The following is a 17,500-nucleotide window of genomic DNA, read 5'->3' on the forward strand; positions in this document are numbered from 1 at the left end:
AAAAAGTGTGTGCACAGTGTTAAGCTTTCTGCATTTTCGTTTTCCACCATCAGGACTGGAGTGGCGAAGTGATCCAAAGGCAGACTGCACATCTACGTATATGGTTTGCAAGGAACATCCCGTGCCAGAGACTGTGATACAAGGCATGGAGCTGTACAGTGAACTCGGAGCATCTCTTGTGCATGTGTGATGCTGTTTGGACTCGGTTACCGGTATATACCCTCAATCTCAACTCTGTGGATTTGGATTTACAATTTTAAGTATCCAGATGAACTGAAATATATGTTCTGGTGAATTTGGAAAATATGCCCAAAAGGTCCAATCACTATAAACTACAGTAAATATGTTGGACACTGGCAATCTCAGGTTCTAAGCCATTGTATAAAAGGACAATCCATCGCATTTCTATTAATACTTTTGTGTGCTGTTCTCTGATCTGAGTTGATGATTTTTTTGTCCTTTTTTGTCTTTTGTCAGCATGGCATTGAGTATCATTGAGGGGCTTTTTTCTAAACATTGGCTATGCAGATTAAAAGATGAGCACTAGCACTAGTAATAACGCCTCAGTAGCACTTCATGGACACATTGATATCATAATTAAAAACATTTCTCTCTCCCTCTCCTCCCCCACTTTGAGAAAGAATCAAAGAGTCAAAAGTGCTCCTGCGGGCAGTTGGTTAATTCTAAAATGTCCATTCACAAATAACATCTTTTTCATGAATGTCTAAGTAAATAAGTGAGTAAATAGACACATACTGTTCTGATGAGAGTATGCTTTTCGGCCAAAGATATCTGACTGCATATCTGACCCAAGGGATTATGACATTACTTAGAATTTGATGGTGGTTGTAAGCATTCATGAAAAAGATGACATTTCTGAACAGGCCACATTAATTAATGTGTTACAGTACACTGATAATTTCAGGTTTTCTGTTTAATTTCTGTTTAATCATACGATTATATTGTCAAGATTTTGGTGTTTTATTATCGTTTGACTGCATGTTTGTCCAGCTGATGAAATATTAATAAAAGAAATGTTTTGAAGTTCTTGTCAAGTATATTTTTCTCATACACCTAAACAAGATATTAATTCTACATGAGAAAATAAGTATTCTAGCTAAGAAAATCAGACTAGTTTTAAGACTTTAAATGAGCTGGAAACAAGTAAATTTGCCTTGTTTTAAGCGTCTTGTATGCTTGTTTTGAGCAACAATTTCTTGGAGGACATCTAATTCTAAGCAATAATGACTAATAAAGGAGAAGAAATTGCTTAAAATAAGAGCAAAAATCTTAACAAGCAACAGAAAAATAAGATTTTTATACTTGTTTCAAGTGTTTTTCTATACCTACCGCTTAGATTTTATTTTCTTGTTTTAAGAATTCTTACCAAGTCCAATTTGCTCGCTGCACTGGCAGATTATTTTGCTCAAAATAAGCAATTTTTCACCTAAAACACTATATTTTTTACTTATTTTTTTAGAGGGCTTTTTTGCAGTGTATGGAGAATATCATGATCTGCTTCAGTAGTCACAGTGCATGTTGACATGCATGTTTCTTTTAGGTGTATTTCAGATTGCCAATGTTGACAGCATTCATGCATCCCCAAACCATGTCAGTCTCACTACCATGCTTGGCTATTGAGAGGATACACCATTTTTGTAAAACTCACTTGTTTACCACCACACATGCTTGACACCATCTAAAGTAAATTTGTTTATCTTGGTCTCTTCAGATCACAAGGCATGGTTCCAGTGATCCATGTCCTTGGTCTGTTCATCTCTCCTGAGATCAAGATAAACAAATTTTCTTTAGATGGTGTCAAGCATGTGTGGTGGTATACCTCAATATTTAATTCTAACTCAACAGATATAAAACCCCATTCATTTTCAATGGGGTTTCATTTCTGGTGATTTAGCGCCAAAACGTAGCATGGAAATCTACAGGGTATATTGAAGAGTGAAGTGTGGGACACCAGGTCAACAAACAAGAACAGCTGACAGCAAAGCATCAAGGATATCTGGGCTGTTTCTGCCATTGACTTCAATGTTAAACGCATCATGGCCATTATGAAGACAGAGAGAATCCAAACCAAGTATTGAACGTTGCGTGTTATGTAAGTACCAAATTTCAACTGATTTAATGTGACCCGAATTTTGATGAAGAAAAATGTGATTTTATTACAATATTCTAATGATGCGAATTCCCCAATTCATGGGTTTTTGAGCTGGAAGACCAAAATATGTAAAAATAAAGAATTGAATGATTGGAATAGTTTAAAAAACTGGGCCATGAATCTATAATCCATGACAGTTTAGCATTATTGATGGAATTATGGAAATAAATCAACGTTTTCACGCTATTCTAATAAAGTGGCCTGGAGCTGTATGTTAGGCATTTACTTCTGCTTTGTTTATTTACAATATTTGGCTTGGTTTCAATACAATTGCATATTTCAACCTGAAATGGGTGCAATTTCACTTCAAACTTTCATCAAGTGCTTTAACAATAATTAAGTGACATAGTGAAAATATTTACACTGCCAAACTATAGATTGTATTTAAGGTTGCAGTTGCATTTTTAAAAATGTAAATAAATCTATATTCTGAATGTAAATCACCATAGAGTCTAATTACCGAAATTGAGAATCCTCATTACCGAAAGGTACTTTAAACATTGCGGTAATGAGAATGTGCATTGCGGTAATGAGATGGCTCAGCACAATAATGCTAACTGTAACTTCAATTATTGTGACTTAGCTAATTTACGACCTTTGTTGAATTCTAAAAAGGAATACCCTATTACCAAGCAAATTTAAAATGAAAAAATCTTTTTCATTTTGAAATATTGACTATTTCGGTAATGAGAACCAATTTTGTCGTGTTAGCATATTTTTGAGACAAATCATGACATTTTACAGGCACAATCAATGAGGCTGACTAGTCATGTAGCCATCATGAATCTCCTGTTAGTACAGATGAATTGTAGGTAGTTTCAGCTCTTATTGAAATTCTGAAAGCTTTTAATTGTAGTTCTGAAATATATTGCGGTAATGAGAAGAAATACTTGGGGACACAACCTTTTCTTGAGATATTCATCAGTGTTCATTATTTAAATTGCCAACAAGGAACACTTAGTGAAACTTCGGACATAAACCAACACACTTGTAGTGTTATTTACGTATTTTTGTACTTTTTAGTATGTTTTACCCTTATTCAAAGACCAGAAATTTTGGCTGGGACACATTTCGGTAATGAGAATTTGCCCATAAAATGCATAAAAAGTGGAAAATAAAAATTATATTTTTTACAATGAACTAGTGTGCCAGAAAGTACACGTCTTGCTCTACAGTAATGTAATACCATTAAAAAAATCCATGTCATATTTCACCATTAAAACCTCTTGGACATTGTTTTTTTTAGCTTCGTGAGAATCACCCACACTTGGCTGAATAAATATTCCAGCAGCTCAGCCACTTCAGCAGTTTTGGTGATGTCCTATCCAGTTAATGGGCTTGAACCAGGTCTGCTGTGATTATAGAGAGGAGGGAGGGAGGAGGTGCTGCTTGGTGGTGGTAGTGTGATAAATAAAGACTGCTCCTGGAAGGAGCAATGATTTATGTTTACATACAAATGGTATGTGTATTACCAAAGCCTGACAGCAGGAAGCAAAGGCCTTTTATTTCATGAGCCTACTGAAATAAACAGGGAGAGGAATAGCAAACATATTCAGTGAATTCAAAAGTTCATAGATCCATGCACAGCTTCTTCATTAGGTTCACTCAGGCATTACCTGACATCACTCAGGTGTGGCTTAATACCATCATGTAGGAGCGGGAAAGGATTTGCACACTGCTTGCAAAAGACTTCATTTATTTGGAGCAACGTTTCGAACATAGATCTAGTTTTGATTTGGCACCTGCTGATGCTTTTCTGCTGGATGTGCACGCTTTCCACTACCCTCTTAATACCATCATGTCACATGTCAGTGAATTGAATTCATTGAATTATTTGTTTCATAGCTTTTATTTTAAATTGATTAACCCACTTTCTGCCATTAAATGTTAGTGAAGTCATAAAGCACCATATCTGTGGCCTACTGGTGACATTTCACTTAACTTATCCATGTCATCTGATGACTATATGGCTGGATTGACCAAGTAAAGAACTATGATGTCTCACACTTTTCTTCATTCGGTAGCAGATCGTTTTATTTTTACAATATCATTTTGGCAAATAGGCGGAAAGGTAAGGCTAGGGTTTGTTAAACTAAGGGAAATAACAGTGTGTCAAATACACTAGACTTCAATCCAGCAACCACATCATATTCTACAGCTAAGCAAATTGTTTGGCTGGACCTGGAAGAAAGGGCCAACCAAAGTGCAAGTCAGAAGAGTAATGACGTTATCTATCCTGGTCCATTTGCTAAATGTAGGCTTAATACAATTAATTGGGAACAAGGCATCGGAGGTAGACCACACTGGGCATTCCTTTAACGTGCCATGGTCAAGACCCCTCAACTCAAATCCTCTCAGGGGTACCAAGGTTCTGTGCTAGGCCCCCCTGTCTTTGCCATCTTTATCTCATCTCACTGGGCAATGTTGTCCACTCACCCTGCTCCCTGCTATGTTGATGATAAACACCTGTCTGTCCAGCGAGATAACTCCATAGTTTCTGCGTGTACACTACAAGCGTTTCAGAACATCTCTTTCACCTCTAGATGACTAATTACCTTTGTACCATTTCAAGCTATGCATTCAATGTCTAGAACTTGAATTACAATAAATAGCTGGGAAAAGTAGGGTGTTATAATGCTATAATGCATTGTCTTGGTTCCGCCTTTTTTCAATGTCTATGTGTCTATCTGCCTGTCTCTCAGACCTGGCCACATGGATGAAGCAACACCACCATCATCTGCCATTATATCAAGCAAGACATGAGGTCAACCACTGTTACCCCAGAAAACGCTACATAAACCTGGGTGTTATTATTTATGACTGCCCATCATTTCTGAAAACACCACTTAAATTACTGATGCTCTTTTGCACTGTTCAATATACAGAAAATCAGACTGTACCTGACCCAATATGCCACTCAGGTTCTGTACCTTGAGTGCAATTCTCTCCTGGAAGGAACTGTTTCATTTTATCTGAGGCTGCACTAAAACGTAATGTTGCTTCGCAATACTGTAACACCAACAGTCTGGCCTTGGCCTCTGACAAGGTAATCCCAATGGTCTGACAAGTTACCAGCTGATACAAGAGTTTGGTCATCCCCCTCAGCTTTTAAGAAGCTGAAAACACACATATCACACATATCATACACATATCATCTAGGAGTATTTATCTTCATGCTCAACTCTTATAACCCTATATACAGTATAAGCCTGCACTCTGTATTTTACACACAGACTGAATGTAGCCATTGGATAAAAGAGTCAGGGAAATGTAATTAACTTAAATTCCCTATACGAGATCTAGACAGGGTGAGATGGCATTTGCACTGCAAAAAATGAAAATCTGTACAAGTGTAATATACTTGAATTCAGCATTTTGGTCTCATTACACTTGTTTTTGAATGTATTTTCTTGGTAAGACTGACTATTGTTAAGATTATTTGACTTGTTTCAAGAAAATTCATCTTTTTTATCCTACCTAGATAATAAAACTAGTTCTGAGCAGCTTTTTTCTTAAAATAGAACACATACTGACAGAGTCACATTAACAATTAGACTGTGAGTACATTTTTACTTGTTTCAAGACAATAAGACAATCCAAATGAACCGGTTTTAAGAACTGGCTCGATCTCACTAAGATATTCTAGCTAATCAACTGTGATTGCATACAAAGGGCCATTTTCATTCATGATTCATAGCTTTGACATTTCTGTTGTCTGTGCAGCATTTGGCATAGCAATTTCATGATTGTAAATCTGTATCCCATCTCAAAGTGTCAAACACTTGATATTCACAGCAAAATATACTGTAGATGAATCAATAACACATATATTCAAAAAATAGGGAGTCCCATTTCTGTGATTATTGTCTTTCCTAATTGTTACCAAGAGACATTTATTTCAGAGATTATATTTAAAAAATCTAATCTTTGAATTGACATATGCCTCTGACGCCTTGATACCGCTGATGTGTGGCCCAATTATTTTTCATGGGCAAATATATTGTTGTCGACAATTTTGTTATGATTTTTTGTTTTTTAAAGATTGTTTTCGGTCTTTTTTTACAACTTTATTGATGACAGGACAGTTTGAGAGGTGGAAAGGAAGTGAATCGGGAGAGGTCAGCAAATGACCCGGACCGGGAATTGAACCCGGGTCGGCCGCATGGCAGACGAGTGCCCTACCGGTTGCCCACGGCAGGGCCATTTTGCTTTGCTTTTGACATTTGCAGACATTTTATAGGCCTAATTTAATTTAGAAATTTAGAATAAACAAATAATGCTTGATTCTAACCTCATGCACACGTGTCTCATCAAAGTACCGCTATATGTGAAGGTAAATGTTGCATATAATGTTGCTTAGGGGGCATGTTGTTGTTCAGGATGCTACTTTTTTAATATGCTGCTCTGTCTCAGTTTTTGTAAGGTTTCCGTCATCAGAGCAAAAAAGGTTGTGAGCTATTTCACTTAATTCTATGATAAGATGTATAGCATGGTCCTTGCAGCAGATAAAAACAAAAGTTCAGAAATATCAGCATCTGTCCAGACGACATTTTTAGTTTGTTATCTATCATTAGATTCTATCGTTACACTAATTGGACATGTCTTGTATAGGCCTATTAATAGGCAAACCTAGGCCTAGGCCTATAGCCTACCTGAAGTTATAAAATCTAGATCAATATGATTTGACAAAATAATGTGCTTCAATACACATTTTATTTCCTGTTGCACAACTGCAACAGTAATGGCAACAGTTTTTTTGTGTTCATTTAAGGCACACTCAAAAAACGTTTCTGGGTCCTGGTAAATATTAAGAAATATGTATACATACAATTTAAGGAATATTATTATAAAATGGAAAAATGATTCATTGAAATCATATAAACACCATTTGAACTGTCCGTGTATGAACTTTTAAACAAATAATCTAAACAAATAATGTATGCACTTGAAAAAAATAATATTAACTGACATGCACATCACACTTCAGAACAGTAGGTGGCAGTAAGAAATGAATCGCCTATTGTCGAAATACATTTTCATTGACAGTATTTATCTTCTTCCTGCTGGCACCAAGTTGTTACCTTATTGGTACAAAAATATTTTACATAAATCAAAACAATGTGAAATGCATGCTGTAATTCAGGTGGGATAACAAACAAAACAAAAAAATCACCAAAGAGTAAAACCGGAAATGGAATTACGTCACTTCCTGTTCGTCAGTTGGTCTCCTGCTTTGAAATTGAGGCAATCGTTTTCAACCGGGTAAGTCTCATAATCCGTTTCAATCCTTGTCATCTTTGGCAATATGCTTGTATAAAGACACCATTACAGTAATTTGTGAAGTATATTACGCTATTGTGATGTTTTTGGCGTTTTTGTCTGTATGGAAAGTTAACTGATACGAATATTGTTAGATCATGCTGTGTGGTCTGACAAGCTGTTTCTTGCATTCAAATATCCACTCTTAAACAGTAGGCCTAGCTTATCTTGTGCAACATCTTTAGGAGTAAAACAAATAACCATATATCCGGTCTGAAGTGTAAATTACCAGCCCAATTATTTTAAACCTAGTTTAACACCTGCTGCTGTTTAGCTCAACAGCTAGCTATCGCTCTCTAGCTTGCTACTGCCTTGTAATGCCATACATGTTACTCAAAATACGCATCTTATTTTTGTAATGGGCGTCACTATTGGCCAGTCCTGAATATCACCTTTGAAAAGCCATGTTTGCCGATATTGTGAAAAAAGGTTCACCTCTGTTTTTCAACTTGACAGATGGTTACCCCCTGTGCGAGTGGAAGATGTGACTGTGACTTTTAAGACAGTCATTGTAAAAGGTAGGATTTCTGTCCATGTTCAATTGTTTTACACTTTACCCTTTGCTTGAACACTTAACTTACACCAAAGCAAAATGAGAATAAAAATATTTTTTTAGCCGATTATCATTTTCATGTTGGCATGGTGTCAACAGTTATTTTGTATTGTATGAAACAAGGATATGGTGAAAAATATTTTAATTAACTTTAATTTCACGCTGTCTTAAGTGGCTGTAGTCACGTTATTTACCAATATTTTTGAATGGTGACAATATTCCCCAGTCTGAAAAGTGGTGACTATGTACCTGACTTGCTTGCCATAGACAACAAGAAGTGGTGTTTCATGCATGGTGTGGAGTTGCTTGAGGATGCAAAATCATTGGTAATCCAACAACATGTGTCAGTCAACATCATATTGACATTGGCATATTTGATATGGCAGATTATATTTGGTTGAGGCTACTCTACTCTCCTTGACCCCTGGTCTCAACTTAGGTTTTACAGGAAGTCAGTCAATGCCATTGTGATGTTAGCCCTCATCTTATCTTGTAATTTCTGTAACATCAACTCCAGCACTCTAATTATGTGTTTTGTCATAGGTGCAAAAGGCTTGTCTAAGATAAGCTGGCAGTCTACACCGCATGGCCTGCGTTGCTGACATTGAGTGAAGTAAGTGTGGTGGTACATTATGTCATAACAGAAAGTATTTAAGTGTTGATGTATGTCTGTCCTGTAGGATGTCTTTGTGACTTGACCACAGGTGTTGCCCCACCTTCAGGCCCAGAGATAGAAAGACATAGTCACAAGTCACAGGACAGACAGGAAGCACAACACAACTGGGCCTGACAACCATGTCATTTTCTTGTAATGTGTCTTTGACAGGGTAATGCAGAGTTCCTGTGCCTGACAGATACTTGAGGAAGCATCTTGGAGGTTCTCAAGGAGAAGAGAGGCGTTGCCAGAAGGAAGGTAGGATAACTCATGGCTCCAACAGCTAATGGAAACATTGTGTTTGAGTTGCAAACAATCTAATGAAGTTGTGTATTAGGTTGTGTATTAGAAGGTCAGACATTAGGTGTGGGAGACGCATGGCCCACCTCTAGGTTCACTGACTCTGAATTTTGAACAGTTCTGATTATGATGTTCACAAACGATCTGCACCCCAATAAAGAGAGCATGCGATAAATGGCACCTGCATATCACTGACAAGCACACTATTAAATGCCCCCTATTAGTGGCCATGGTTGCCATTCACTAGACATCAGCATTTTTACATTTAGTGCCATTAAAGCTACATAAAAAGTGTGTGCACAGTGTTAAGCTTTCTGCATTTTCTTTTTCCACCATCAGGACTAGAGTGGCGAAGTGATCCAAAGGCAGACTGCACATCTACGTATATGGTTTGCAAGGAACATCCCGTGCCAGAGACTGTGATACAAGGCATGGAGCTGTACAGTGAACTCGGAGCATCTCTTGTGCATGTGTGATGCTCTTTGGACTCGGTTACCGGTATATACCCTCAATCTCAACTCTGTGGATTTGGATTTACAATTTTAAGTATCCAGATGAACTGAAATATATGTTCTGGTGAATTTGGAAAATATGCCCTAAAGGTCCAATCACTATAAACTACAGTAAATATGTTGGACACTGGCAATCTCGGGTTCTAAGCCATTGTATAAAAGGACAATCCATTGCATTTCTATGCATACTTTTCTGTGCTGTTCTCTGATCTGAGTTGATAATTTTTTTCATCCTTAGCTTAGCTCAGCATGGCATTGAGTATCATTGAGGGGCTGTTTTCTAAGCATTTTCTATGCAGATTAAAAGATGAGCACTATAATGAAAGGCGTAATAACGCCTCAGTAGCACTTCGTGGACACATTGATATCATAATTAAAAACATTTCTCTCTCCCTCTCCTCCCCCACTTTGGGAAAGAATCAAAGAGTCAAAAGTGCTCCTGTGGGCAGTTGGTTAATTCTAAAATGTCCATTCACAAATAACATCTTTTTCATGAATGTCTAAGTAAATAAGTGAGTAAATAGACACATACTGTTCTGATGAGAGTATGCTCTTCGGCCAGATATCTGACTGCATTCAAAATGGTGGATTAACATGCAGAGGACCCCCCTATTATTCATTTGCCCAAGCCATTATGACATTACTTAGAATTTGATGGTGGTTGTAAGCATTCATGAAAAAGATGACATTTCTGAACAGGCCACATAAATTAATGTGGTACAGTACACTGATAATTTCAGGTTTTCTGTTTAATTTCTGTTTAATCATGCTATTATATTGTCTAGATTTTGGTGTTTTATTATCGTTTGACTGCATGTTTGTCCAGCTGATGAAATATTAATAAAAAAATGTTTTGAAGTTCTTGTCAAGTATATTTTTCTCATACACCTTAACAAGATATTAATTCTACATAGGAAAATAAGTATTCTAGCTAAGAAAATCAGACTTGTTTTAAGACTTTAAATGAGCTGGAAACAAGTAAATTTGCCTTGTTTTAAGCTTCTTGTATGCTTGTTTTGAGCAATAATTTCTTGGAGGACATCTAATTCTAAGCAATAATGACTAATAAAGGAGAAGAAATTGCTTAAAACAAGAAAAAAAAATCTTAACAAGCAACAGAAAAATAAGATTTTTATACTTGTTTCAAGTGTTTTTCTATGCCTACCACTTAGATATTATTTTCTTGTTTTAAGAATTCTTACCAAGTCCAATTTGCTCGCTGCACTGGCAGATTATTTTGCTCAAAATAAGCAATTTTTCACCTAAAACACTATATTTTTTACTTATTTTTTTAGAGGGCTTTTTTGCAGTGTAGTCATTATGCAAAATGCTGGAACCAGCTTCCTGTCCAAATTAGAACTGCCCCGATAGTATCTTATTTTAAAAAGAAATGTGAAAAGGTTTATTCTCATCTGCCTTAAGTGATACAGCACAGTACACAATGCATTCTTTCTTCTCTTTTCTCTTTCTCTAATCGTTAGGACATTGAATGGCAATTTTGTATCATGATGTACTTTGATTGATTGATCGATTTTATTGATTTAGGTTTATCAATGCCATTACGATACCTGTATGCATCAGTGGTATGTTGGTGCAGTGTATCTGGTACGCTATATTATTGTAAGGAAGTTTTAAGAACAAATATCCTTATACCATATAGTTCCCTCACTGTGTTGTATTGGTTAATAATATTATACTTAAATATATACTAGGCTTCAGAGCACCACTACGGTTAATTAATGAACCAGCCTTTGAACTTTTATATCTATGGAATGGACTGGTTCATTTTCTTTCTTTTTTGGACACATTATGTATTGAATGGTGTACCATCATCAATGTTGAGAATATATATTAGGTAATGTTAGATTCAGCACAATCTCATCTTTTCCAGCTTTACAATTGCCTACAGATGCAAGAAATATATAAATATATATATAGCTGGCTCTTTCATGGGAGAAGAACTGGAGAGCTTCACTTCGTGGAAGATAAAAGATCTCTGAACAAATTAAATAACATCCACTCTATTTCTCCTTCCTCTATCATATCTACCTGAAAAGAGTGATGCAATATTCTGATGAGCTAGTTGCAAGGCATTGGAAGTAGGTGGAGTCACTGCATTTTCCATCTTAACAATACCTACAGATGTGCAAGAAATGATATATATACTGTATATATATATACACTAGTGATAAATATATTTTCACCCTAAACTGTGCTCCCTCCTCTCCTGTTCACTTTGTACACATCGGACTTAACATATTTTCAACACAGGCACATACCACATGCAGACATTCTTGGATGATAATACAATTGTAGGCTGTATTAAGGCAGGAGGGAATACAGGAGTACAGGGCTTTGCAGTGATGTAATGCACCTACAACTCAACACTAAGACCAAGCAGATGAAGGTGGACTTTTGGAGGTCCAAGCCCGCTCTGCAACCAATCTCCATTGAGGTTGATGAAGTGGAGATTGTAAGCACATCTATCTATCACAAGTATTTCAGCGTATAACAAGACAACAAACTGGACTGGTCAGCTAAAGATGCATTTTAGAAAAGAAATACAGTATTGGCTATACTTGTCTGCTATAAACTCCTTAATATGTTCTATGAGACTGTTGAAGCCAGTATGTGTCCTTTTCTATGCAGCGGTGTGCTGGGCAGGGAGCACAAAGACTGAAGGAAAGCTAGCTCTTTCATGGAAGAAGAACTGGAGACCTCCACTTCGTGGAAGATAAAAGATTTCTGAACAAACTGAATAACATCCACTCTAATTTCCCCTTCCTCTATCATATCTACCTGAGAGGAGTGATGCAATATTCTGAGCTAGTTGCAAGGCATTGGAAGTAGGTGGAGTCACTGCATTTTCCAGCTTAACAATGTGCAAGAAATGATATATAAGTTATATATATATACACTAGTGATACATATATTTTCACCCTAATCTGATTCTTCAATCAAGCATAATCTATAGCACCATACAACAATAATAAGTTTATTTGAAGTAATATACTGTAATACAATTGTGAGCATTCCTGTCACCACTAAAGTGTATTGAAATAGGTCCTGTAACTCCTTTTCGATTTTTTTTCATTCTGGGCACCTCATACATTGAACGATATGCCATCTTTAATATTCAGAAAATATATACATATGAGGTATTGCTGGATTCAGAACAATCTCACCTTTCCATCAAGATATCATATCTGTGCATATGACATTCCCTGACAAAGCAATTACAATGTAAATGATGACATTCTGTATAAATATCACTTTTTTTTCATTTTCCGCCTATTTTAGGTGTGTGATTAAATGCCTATATCTCCTTCATACATCAAGATGGTCAAATTCAACCACTTCTATCTGGTGCAGGTAGCCCCTGGGCACAAGCATACCAATTCTCAAAGCTCTCAGAGCTTCTGGTAATTTTCTGCATGATTTTTTGTATATCTACTCCCATACGGAGAAGTCACATTTTGGGTGCTTTTTTTGTTTGGAGGTGCATATGGAAATGTGTAAAATTTTTAGGCTTAGCATTAAAATCACTTTGGCCAAGAATCATTTTCATGTATGGGACACCTTAGAGATGAGGAAAAACATTATTGGGTTTTGTTCTACCTCCGGTTGGGGTATCTCGAAAACGAAGGCCTTTTTGGGCCCATTGTCACTAGCCTAAGAGAGAGAGAAAGAGAGAGAAAGAGAGAATGTGAGTGATCGAATGAGAGATCAAAAGAGGAAGAGAAAAAATATGAGAAAGAGAATGAGCAATGACAGGGAGTCAGAGTGAGTGAGTCAGAGCGAGAACAAATTAGGGAGCAAAAAAGAATGTAGGGGCGAAAGAGAGAAAAAGAGAGACTGAGAGACTGAACGATGAGTGTGAATAAGGTGTGTGTGCAAAGCATGTGTGTGCTCGAGGTGTTTCTGTGTGCATCGATGGGGAAAAAGAGGAAGAGGAAGAGAGAGAGAGAGAGAGAGAGAGAGAGAGAGAGAGAGAGAGAGAGAGAGAGAGAGAGAGAGAGAGAGAGAGAAAGAGAGAGAGAGACTGTGTGCATAAGGTATGTACAAGCAAGCGTATGTGTGTCTGTGTGTGTATGTGCGAGTGTATGTGCAACGTGTTTGCTCTGAGGTGTGTGTAAGGCTGCGCTCTAGAGAAAGGTGGAGAAAGGAGATAGAGAGAAAGATATATGTGCTTGTCTGTGTTCGTGCCTGTGTGTGTGTGTGTGTGTGTGTGTGTGTGTGTGTGTGTGTGTGTGTGTGTATGCGTGTGTGCGTGTGTGTGTGTGTGTGTGTGTGTGTGTGTGTGTGTGTGTGTGTGTGTGTGTGTGTGTGTGTGTGTGTGTGTGTGTGTGTGTGTGGTGAGCACAGCCTATATGCAGGGTTCGTGCTCTTAGGTGTGTGAGGTTGTTCGCGTGTGCTCCAGGGCTGATTGCCACCCGCCAGGCAGCTTGAGTGACCCACTTCCCCCCCGGTGACCGGGGGAGGAACAGAACAGAGCAGAGGGGAACAGAACGGAACAGAACAGGTTGCCATGGCTACTAGACTTACCTCTTCGTCGGCGACGTCGGGGCAGACGCGGCGCTTCTTGCCGGCGTAGCGGAGCAGCGAGGTGAGCGCACGCAGCCCGAAGTCATAATGGTCCTGCTGAGACAGCTGTTGCACGGCCAGCGAGTACAGCGTGAAGACCTTCTTAGCCAGCACCTAAAAAACACACACACACACACACACACACACACACAAACACACACACACACACACACACACACACACACACACACACACACACACACACACACACACACACACACACACACACACACACACACACACACACACACACACACAAAGGTATAGCTTAGAGAGAGCAGCACCTGAAGGCAGTACAGAGTGAATACCTTTTTAGCCAGCAGGGACAGAGACAGACAGGGTTGGAGAAAAGGGGCAGATAGCCATTTTATTCGGTCGAGTATGGTACTGTATGTACTGTATACATTTTACAAGAGCGTCTTAGCAAGCACCTACTGGGAGGGCAGAGAAGGGACATACACACACAGGGAAGGAAAAGAGAAATAGTTAGAGAGAGTATTCAGCACACATTTTGTCCACGTCAAAGCCATTTCTCAGGCAGTAGAGAGAAACCTATGGAGGGAGATAATGGGACAAGGTTATACAGACACACAGTTAAGAGGGGCAAGTCATTTTCTTCAATGACTAGATGACTATAGCATGAATACTTGGCCGGCACCTAAAAAAAAAGCAGACTAACCAACAAGATTGTTGCCAGCCAACACTTGCATGATAAGCTACAGACACACCACAACCGTTGACATCAGTTGACAATTTTACAAACAAAGGTCTTCTGAAATTTGTAATTTTCATCCAGACACTGTGGTTATAGGCCAGAACATCCCCTGCAAAAAAAAAAAAAAACCCTTTGAATTCCAACTGGCCATGCTCTGCTAAAAACAACAACTTATTCCACTCTTATTCAAACAAATTTCCAATAAAAGCAGCAAATATACATTTTAAAGCAAATATAAAATGTCTCTGACTTCAATAATTGTTTGCCAAATAAATCATCCTTATACCCTTATAATATAAAGGCCATATGCAAAGCATAGAACAGAAATACTTCTCTCTCTTGACATGCAAAAACCACATACCCATTGGCCATATTCACAAAAGAGTCCTCCCTATCCACTAAATAACAAATAGGGGGGGACATTTTGGCATTAGCCCATTTTTACAAAAAGCACATTCATATTTAATACATTTTGCAGCCATTGAAGAGTAAAAAGGGGGAAAAAGAGGAGGGGGTAGGTAGGCACTGGGCACGCAGGGAAATGGGACATGTTAACAACTGACAGGAAATGGGAAGGATGGGGAACATCAAAACGACTAAAAAAAAACATTTTAGCACATTTCACATTCACTTTAGCCTACTCTTCCACATGCAACATTGGACAGAAAGTGAGGTGTTGTTGAAATGCTGCTTCACAGAAATGGGGAGACCTTGCTCCACCAATAAGGTGAAGGCAGGCAAACTAGAGAAAGCTGTAAGGGAGAGGTAGTCTTCCTAGTCTACATCAGTTTAGTAAGTCCAACTTTCTATCAATTCTAGAATTAAAGAAGAAGAAGAAGAAGAGGAAGGGGAAGAAGAAGAAGAAGAAGAAGAAGAAGAAGAAGAAGAAGAAGAAGAAGAAGAAGAAGAAGAAGAAGAAGAAGAAGAAGAAGAAGAAGAAGAAGAAGAAGAAGAGACATTCCACAACAATGGATGCTTTAAAAAAAAAAACTCATCATATATTTTATTTGCTGCAATGTTGTTTAGTGTTAACTCTCCCAATGTCCCAGTTGTGCTCCAGTAACAGTGCGTGCTGGAGTGTTAGTTGTATCTTGCTGAGACCAAATCCCTGAATCCTCGCCTTGATCTGCCTGAGACTCTAACTAGATCCCAGAGAAGGCTGCACAAGATCAGCATGGGGGGGTGCAGGGGTATGCTGACCCGGGCCCGAGAAAATATGGGTCCCAAAATTGGGTCTCCATTACATTGCATGTATTGCATAGGGGGCCCTTTCAGATGACTTTGTCCTGGGCCCAGCAAAAGCTTTCAGCGGCCCTGGGAGTGGTAAGTGGGTACTGTATGCATGCAGCAGACACACACGCTGTGTGTTTTAAATGGTCTATTATATTCTCTGAGGATGAAGACGAGACTGAATTACTGTGGGGCGGTGAGTTTTTGCAGAAGGGAGGAAAAGCAAAGCAGTGAATAAGTAAGGGGGAAGCCGAGATAAGTCTGCCCACCTCAAAAACAGGGAAACAGAGAAATACACACACAAACACACCAATGCGCCAAACAAAAGGCACAGAGTCCAATTATATCTCAACCAACACACATTGACGGAGTCTCGGAGACAGACGATTTGGTATGTATGCTCAGGTGTTTGTGTCTGTATGTGTGTGGTGGATAGGAAGGCTTTTGAACAGACCACACTACCTGCACATTTTATATTTCTCAAAAGTGCACATGCATTCAGAATGACATTGGCTACACATAAGTATATATGAGTATATAATTGTATTCTGTCTGAGTCTGGTTGGACATGTTTTTGTGTTTGTGTGTGTGTGTGTGTGTGTGTGTGTGTGTGTGTGTGTGTGTGGGTGTGGGTGTGGGTGTGTACGTGCACGCGTGCACAGACGTGCACATACCCGTGTGTCTAAATCAAAAGGGATGTGTTGTGCTCGACTCCTGAGCACCGGAAGTTTCTGTGTGTGTGTGTGTGTGTGTGTGTGTGTGTGTGTGTGTGTGTGTGTGTGTGTGTGTGTGTGTGTGTGTGTGTGTGTGTGTGTGTGTGTGTGTGTACAGCGACAGGCCTGCGTGAATTCCCAGCAGTAGCACCTGAGGCAACCATCTGTGAGGGTCTGTGCAAGGGGAGGGCAAGAAATAATTGAAGCAAAGGGCAGACTGTTTGTATCTCTCTCTCTCTCTCTCTTTCTCTCTCTCTCTCTCTCTCTATCTCTGGGTCTGTGTGTGTGTGTGTGTGTGTCAGTCCTGCATTTCTGAGGGAGACTGTTAGGGTATCCTGTGTGTGTGTCTGTGTGTGTGTGTGTGTGTGTGTGTGTGCGTGCGTGTGCGTGTGTGTGTGTTTATCTTTCATTGAGTTGCATATATGTCTGTGAGTAGTACTGTGTGAGCTATGTGTATTTGTGTGTCTGTGTGTGTGGGAGTGTGATTAGTGTGCAGGGTGCGTGGGGATCCTGGGTTAGTATGTCAGTTTGCTTTCATCACGAGCGCTCTCTCTCTCTCTCTCTCTCTCTCTCTCTCTCTCTCTCTCTCTCTCTCTCTCTCTCTCTCTCTAGACAAGCTCACCCGGGCACACAGGCGGAAACTAAAGCAGGAGGCAATCTCATGCAACAGTCTGTAGGGAGACAGGCCAGCACACACACTCGCACACACAGGCACATACAGACACACACATGCGCACGCGCGCCCG

At 38.9% G+C, this 17,500-nt stretch overlaps 1 protein-coding gene across 1 annotated transcript in view; it reads right to left on the reverse strand.

Moving 5' to 3' along the window:
• Positions 1-17,500, reverse strand: part of dnah2 (dynein, axonemal, heavy chain 2) — a 453,668-nt gene that overhangs the window by 168,403 nt on the left and 267,765 nt on the right. The window contains exon 41 of the mRNA XM_063186341.1: positions 14,058-14,210. Coding sequence (XP_063042411.1) covers positions 14,058-14,210 — 153 coding nt within the window. The remainder of the gene's footprint in view (positions 1-14,057; positions 14,211-17,500) is intronic.

The sequence above is a fragment of the Engraulis encrasicolus genome, chromosome 21 (genome assembly GCF_034702125.1).
Source record: "Engraulis encrasicolus isolate BLACKSEA-1 chromosome 21, IST_EnEncr_1.0, whole genome shotgun sequence".
Taxonomy (NCBI): domain Eukaryota; kingdom Metazoa; phylum Chordata; class Actinopteri; order Clupeiformes; family Engraulidae; genus Engraulis; species Engraulis encrasicolus.